The sequence below is a fragment of the Coregonus clupeaformis genome, chromosome 30, assembly GCF_020615455.1.
Source record: "Coregonus clupeaformis isolate EN_2021a chromosome 30, ASM2061545v1, whole genome shotgun sequence".
Lineage (NCBI taxonomy): Eukaryota > Metazoa > Chordata > Actinopteri > Salmoniformes > Salmonidae > Coregonus > Coregonus clupeaformis.
In genome coordinates this window covers 40,920,261-40,927,630 of record NC_059221.1, presented here as the reverse complement: position 1 = coordinate 40,927,630, position 7,370 = coordinate 40,920,261, and the positions used below count along the sequence as shown (strand labels likewise).

The 7,370-nt window shown below is 43.7% G+C and overlaps 1 protein-coding gene across 1 annotated transcript; it reads right to left on the bottom strand.

Moving 5' to 3' along the window:
- Window positions 1-2,835: 2,835 nt before the first annotated feature.
- On the bottom strand, window positions 2,836-6,552 carry LOC121546022. Its single transcript, XM_041856998.1, has 5 exons — window positions 6,443-6,552; window positions 4,123-4,225; window positions 3,539-3,703; window positions 3,258-3,389; window positions 2,836-3,137 (listed from the first exon to the last, which is right to left on the bottom strand). Exons 2-5 carry the CDS (start codon window positions 4,223-4,225, stop codon window positions 3,004-3,006), a joined length of 534 nt encoding a protein of 177 aa, XP_041712932.1. The 5' UTR covers window positions 6,443-6,552; the 3' UTR covers window positions 2,836-3,003.
- Window positions 6,553-7,370: the final 818 nt, after the last annotated feature.

Below are 7,370 nucleotides of genomic sequence, written 5' to 3'. Positions count from 1 at the left end.
GGTACGTATCCTGTAACTGCTAATGGAGCATCACATTAGCCCGTTACAATCTGTTAGCTAGAATTGATCCTAAAGGAGAGAACATACAAATTAATATATTATTCTGTAAATTCATTTAAAGGGAAAATCTGTAGTTGCTACATACATTTTTGAAATTATGAATTAATATGTATCCATTGATTCTTGAAGAATATAACTTATAAATAAATGACTCATGAGCTTAGTTCAACTTTCATACCCCATCGGAACCCAAGATATGAGCTTCTTTTACTCCAATGGTTGTAAACAAACAATATATAGCCTCATGGTTAAAACTATAATTTTGATATCATGGGTGGGCAGTCTTTGCATCCATAGCTGTCTATGAATTTGAGAGTGGCTACAATTCTCCAGCCCCATCCCTCAGTTATTTTTGCAACTGCTGATTGCTGCTTTAATGGGCTCGATGCTGTCCGTTACCTGTAGTGATGATGCTCAGAGCCTCAGACCATACATGATCTTTAACTTGTTTGCCATCTATACTCTACTCCAAGCATAATCAAAGCATTTTCTACAGAAAATACTGATGTTCTTTGCAATGTTAGGACACATTTTAGGTAAGGAAAACACACAAAGGTAAAGGTTTATTTATTGTTTAGTTGTCATTGAGTAATATTTTGATACATAAAATGCTACGGTGCAGCATTTTAGAGTAAAAATTCCCTTTTGTGAGAACTGAAAATGCGGCCTTAAAGGAATTCTCCGGTACTTCTGTATACTTTTTAGCCAGTAGTTCTGAAAGTAGCGCTCACGAGCCAAAAGTGGACTCTGAAAATGATGTACTACATCACACACACTACATGACCAAAAGAATGTGGACACCTGCTCGTCGAACATCTCATTCCAAAATCATGGGCATTAATATGGAGGTGGTCCCCCCTTTGCTGCTATAAAAGTCTCCACTCTTCTGGGAAGGCTTTCCACTAGATGTTGGAACATTGCTGTGGGGACTTGCTTCCATTCAGCCACAAGCGCATTAGTGAGGTCAGGCACTGATGTTGGGCGATTAGGCCTGGCTCGCAGTCAGCATTCCAATTCATCCCAAAGGTCTTCGATGGGGTTTAGGGCAGGGCTCTGTGCAGGCCAGTCAAGTTCTTCCACACCGATCTCAACAAACAATTTCTGTATGGACCTCGCTTTGTGCACGGGGGCATTGTCATGCTGAAACAGGAAAGGGCCTTCCCCAAAATGTTGCCACAAAGTTGGAAGCACAGAATCATCTAAAATGTCATTGTATGCTGTAGTGTTAAGATTTCCCTTCAGTGGTATTAAGGGGCTCAGCCCGAACCATGAAAAACAGCCCCAGATCATCATTCCTCTTCCACCAAACTTTACAGTTGGCACAATGCATTCGGAAACCCAGATTTGTCCGTCTGACTGCCAGATGGTGAAGCGTGATTCATCACTCCAGAGAACGCGTTTCCACTGCTCCAGAGTCCAATGGCGGCTAGCTTTACACCACTCCAGCCGACACTTGGCATTGCGCATAGTGATCTTAGGCTTGTGTGCGGCTGCTCGGGCCATGGAAACCCATTTCATGAAGCTCCCGACTAACAGTTAATTTTAATTTTTGTAAATTGTTTTAACCCCCTTTTTCTCCCCAATTTCGATCTTGTCTCATCGCTGCAACTCCCCAACGGGCTCGGGAGGCAAAGGTCGAGTCATGCGTCCTGCGAAACATGACCCGCCAAACCGCGCTCCTTAACACCCACCCGCTTAACCCGGAAGCCAGCCGCACCAATGTGTCGGATGAAACACCGTTCAACTGACGACCGAGGTCAGCCTGCAGTCGCCCAGCCCGCCACAAGGAGTCACTCGAGCGCGATGAGCCAAGTAAAACCCCCCTGGCCAAACCCTCCCCTAACCCGGACGACGCTGGGCCAATTGTGGGCCGCCCTATGGGACTCCCGATCACGGCCGGTTGTGGTGATACAGCCCGGGACCGAACCCGAGTCTGTAGTGACGCCTCTAGCACTGCGATGCAGTGCCTTAGACCACTGCACCACTCGGGAGGCCCCCGACGAACAGTTTTTGTGCTGACGTTGCTTCCAGAGGAAGGTTTGGGACTCGGTAGTGAGTGGTGTGACCGAGGACAGACGATTTTTACATGCTTCAGCACTCGGCGGTCCCATTCTGTGAGCTTGTGTGGCCTACCACTTGGCAGCTGAGCTGTTGTTGCTCCTAGACGTTTCCACTTCACAATAACAGCTCTTACATTTGACAGGGGCAGCTCTAGCAGGGCAGAAATTTGACCAACTGACTTGTTGGAAAGGTGGCATCCTATGACGGTGCCACGTTGAAAGTCACTGAGCTCTTCAGTAAGGCCATTCTACTGCCAATCTTTGTCTATGGAGATTGCATGGCTGTGTGCTCGATTGTATACACCTGTCAGGAACGGGTGTGGCTGAAATAGCTGAATCCACTAATTTGAAGGGGTGTCCACATACTTTTGTATAGATAGTGTATGTGCAGATACGTGCACCACGTCATTGCTCTCTCTCCCTCTGCTGTGGGTGAGTCTCGCAAGCTGTCACAAATGGCGAGGGGCTGAATCGATTTTAAAGAGTTTCACAGTGATGGGATAAAACAAATGTATACTAGGTTGCGTTTTATTGTTAGTGTTGAGTGTATCTGGACCACAGGGACCACCAAGGCAATTGTACAACCCACAATACTCACTGCCTTCAGGTCCAATCCAGACACAATACCACTGGAACGCTAAAGCAGAAATTAGGACAAGCAGCCTATAATGTTAGACTTATTTTCTCAGCTAGATGGAGGGAGAAGGAAGCAAACCGTTTTTTTGTAATTTATTACTTAAACAGTAAGAGGATGGATTCAGATGGATAGCTTGCCACTATGGTGGAAGGAGAGGCTGTTGGTTAAACAGAGGCTCAAGGTGTTGTCAAGTCCAACCAACCGCTCCTCATTTCAGCTCAGTAGCCCGTCTATTCCTTCCTTTATTTACTTCCACTGTTTGTTCTTGTAGTCCCACTTGGCAGAAAAGCCCTCGATTGGGTTGACCCGCATGTCCAGCATCCTCTGGATCTGCTTAGCCTGCCACTCCTCACCAAAGGTGTGAGGTTGGGGTGGGTAAACTGTAGGACACAAAGGAGAAAGAGAACAGCAACTTTGAGGATGGAACAATCGCCCATCCATGTGTTATACAGGCTCGAGGAAGTCTATCAAGTTTAGCAATCAACCATGAGAAATCTTACCATAGTGGCCCTGCCAAAACACCACCAGACCAGTGATGCCAAAGAAGATGAACATCCCACCGATGACAGTCTTCCACTCATGGGAGGGCCTCTTCATCTCAGGGTAGGTGTGGTTGAACTTCAACCTGTACACTGGGACAGAGAATGAGAAATATTAAAGATGAAAGGCTGTAAAATGAGAAGGAATGAGACAGAACAGTTTCACTTGCTTTGGCAAAGTAAACATACCATATGTTTCCCATGCCAATAAAGCTCTTAGAATTGAATTGAGAGGGGCTTACATGCAATTTTCTCCTCCTTGGACAGTGCAGTCCAGGGCCCCTTCTCCTTCTGTTTCAGGCTCTTATCCGTAGAATCAAGGACATCCTTCCATGCTCTGTCTGGCAGAGGGGTGTCCAAACGATCCCAGTACATTGGCTGGGACATGTCCACCTGGTCTGACACCTCTACGGTACAGGAGAGATAGGACACATCATCGATGATGGTAGAAAGAACGTTAATCAATCAATCAGTAACGTGGGAAAGATGTGAAGGGGAGGCTGTGGTAAAGGGAGTGGTAAGGTGGGGTTTAGAGGTTTATAGACGTCAGAGAAGTAGACATTACACTGGGAGGTTAAGACCTCAGGTCTTTGCGCTTGTAGCGCCGTTCACCACTTCATAAAGCCAACAGCGCCATCTGCTGATAATAAATGCAATGGTGCAGTAGGCCATTCCATTTCAAATGCAACTTGCTTGAATAAAATTAGGTTTACGCAACAAACTAGGATGTGTGTATTGTGATTCCTTTTTTGGATACATTGGAACAGAAAATAAACAGTTTTTTCCCTACTGACAGTTATGCATGTAGTGCAACGTCAAATAATACCGTGGTGGCTATGGCTTGACATCCTCGCGCCACTGTTGGTCAGTCCCACCACCGCGCGCCTGGAAAGCAAGCACCCCACTCGTCCTGTTGTCAGGTGAAGCATCTGACAGGTGAGGAAGAGAGAGAGAAAAATATTTATACCCCAACAAAATGTCGCCACATAACTGATCAGTCCATCTGGACCCAGTGAGCATCGTCTGACGCTGACGTCCATGGATGTTGAAAAGACGTTGAAATGTGGTCCATCTGCCCTGGCCTTGATTTAAACATCCACAGACTTCGTTTTTTTGGTCCTGACCGGTCTTGATTTTAACGTCCATAGACGTCTATAATTGGTTCAGATTTGGACTTGATTTGTTTCACAAGTTTGGACAGCACAGTACAACACAGTACCACGCAGTACAGTACAGTTGATTACAGCAGAGGACAGTACAGGATAGTAAAGAAAAGTAGAGGATAGTTCAGTACAGTAGAATATAGTACAGTACAGTACAGAAGATCATAGTAAAGTACAGTATTATGTATTATATTGTACTGTACCCTTCTGTACTCTAATGTACTTTACTGTACTGAACTAAAGTGTGTACTACACTGTACTGCAAAGCACTCTGCACTCTACTGCAGTGGTTTCCAAACTGGGAACCGGGGGGGGTTGGGGGGGCTGAGTGAAAACGTTACTCTACTGTACTGTCCAAACTTGTGAAACATAGACATCTATATTGGTTGAGACGTTTTAAAGATCTGGCATGCGTCAGCAACATCTGAGCAGGGGAGCACGACCTGTGTCTTGTTTAGAATAATACCCAGCGTGCTTTTCAAGTGTTCGTGTTTACATTTACATTTGGGGCTTTTAGCAGACGCTCTTATCCAGAGCAACTTACTGTCAGTGCATTCAACTAAGGTAGATAAACAACCACATAAAAACGTACACAGCGTTGTACGAGATCTTCAGTTTCTTGGCAATTTCTCGCATAGAATAGCCTTAATTTCTCAGAACAAGAATAGACTGACAAGTTTCAGAAGAAAGTTATTTGTTTCTTGCCATTTTGAGACTGTAATCGAACCCACAATTGCTGATGCTCCAGATACTCAACTAGTCTCAAGAAGGCCAGTTTTATTGCTTCTTTAATCAGCACAACAGTTTTCAGATGTGCTAACATAATTGCAAAAGGGTTTTCTAATGATCCATTTTAAAATGATAAACTTGGATTAGCAAACACAACGTGCCATTGGAACACAGGACTGATGGTTGCTGATAATGGGCCTCTGTACGCTTATGTAGATATTCCATTAAAAATCTGTTTTCCAGCTACAATAGCCATTTACAACATTTACAATGTCTACACTGTATTTCTGATCAATTTTATGTTATTTTAATTGACAAAAAAAATTGTGAATAAAAATTTTGTGACCCCAAACTTTTGAATGGTAGTGTATATGTGTATAAATATATATGATGGGATGTATAGACATTATGGACAATATGTGGATAGCATATTAATTACACTTTAGCCCCCCTCTCCAGGCTTAGAGTAACTAAAAGCAGGGGAGGATTCAGAAAGGCTGGGAATACCAGCTAATTTAGGACATTTGTTTGTATTGCATGAGTAATACTCTGTCTGTCTGTCTGTCTGTCTGTCTCTGTCTGTCTGTCTGTCTGTCTGTCTGTCTGTCTGTCTGTCTCACTCACTCACTCACTCACTCACTCACTCACTCACTCACTCACTCACTCACTCACTCTCTCACACACAACAGCCAGTGAAAACTGGCAGTTGGTCAACATCAGCAGCCATGTCACCACGTCCGAAATGACCTCCACACACACAGACGGACAGACAAACAGACACGGACCATTACACATTTATGAGACATTTATGCAAAATAATTTGTGCAGACATATTATTATCAAGAAGGAGTACAGTGTGATTTGTTCTCCAAATATGGAGTTGGTGTCTGTCTTTTATGGCACAAATGTTTACAAATGAAACTTGTGGAGAATTGAGTTAACACAGGCTATTAGACAGCCAATGCCCTAATGCATAATCTCATAAAGTCATTGAGAGAGATTACAATGATTTGTAACCAAATACAGTACTGCATGCCATTAACACAATCCCTTTTCCTCTGTCAACAGCCTGACTTGGAATATTACCAATGCTCATGCCTTGTTGAAGTCTCTGTCTGCATGGTCTGTGTTAGAGTTCTAAATACCCCTCTCACCTTCCCAAGGGTCTTAATACCCCTCCCCCCCCAGCCCCTGTCTGACCCAAATAGCTAGTCCTCTCTGACCCCAAAGGTTCTGAAGCCATCAGGTACTCACATTTGTCCTGAGAGAGTGGACCTTCAGAAAAACTAGATGGACAAAGAAGAGCACCCTCTCTTCAGCGATTGCCTGCTTTGGCGCACTGTTGCTGTGTCTCAGCTTTGGTTCTTGGTGAGAGAAGGGGAGGGTTAGAGGCAGGGAGGGGGTGTGTGAGAGTTTAGAGAGACTAAACCAGTGCAAGTAAACAATCTGAGAAAGCATGTGACACCACTGGCAGACTACAGCAGGGATAGGATTGCACTGTAAAATATATATTTCACTCTCTCTTTAATCATTTTCTTCTTTCCACTTTCACAGATCTTACAGAGAACTCCACTGTGACAGAAACAGGGAGCCTCTGGAATGCAGAGAGGGTCACATTAGGTCAGTTTATAAGAACGAGGGAGTTGCTTTCACAGAGAAGACGAAATGGAAAGAGAGAGAGAGAGAGAGAGAGAGACCTTAAATTGAATAGAGAGAGAGAGAGACAGAGAGAGCGAGAGACAGAGAGAGAGGAGAGGCTGTGTGAAAGCTTGAAAGAGAGAGAGAGACAGAGAGAGAGGAGAGGCTGTGTGAAAGCTTGAAAGGTTGAGAGAGAGAGCCCAAGAGAGGTTAAGAAAAAGAGAGAAATGAATTTGGTGTAAATACAACCTTATAAACTGGGTGAAGAACAAACACCATTGTAAATACAACCCATATTTATGTTTATTTATTTTCCCATTTGAACTTTAACTATTTGCACATTGTTACAACACTGTATATATACATAATATGACTGTTCAAATATACATTTGAAATGTCTTTATTCTTTTGGAACTTCTGAGTGTAATGTTTACTGTTAATATTTATTGTTTATTTCACTTTTGTTTACTATCTACAGTTGAAGTCTGAAGTTTACATACACTTACGTTGGAGTCATTAAAACACGTTTTTCAACCACTCCACA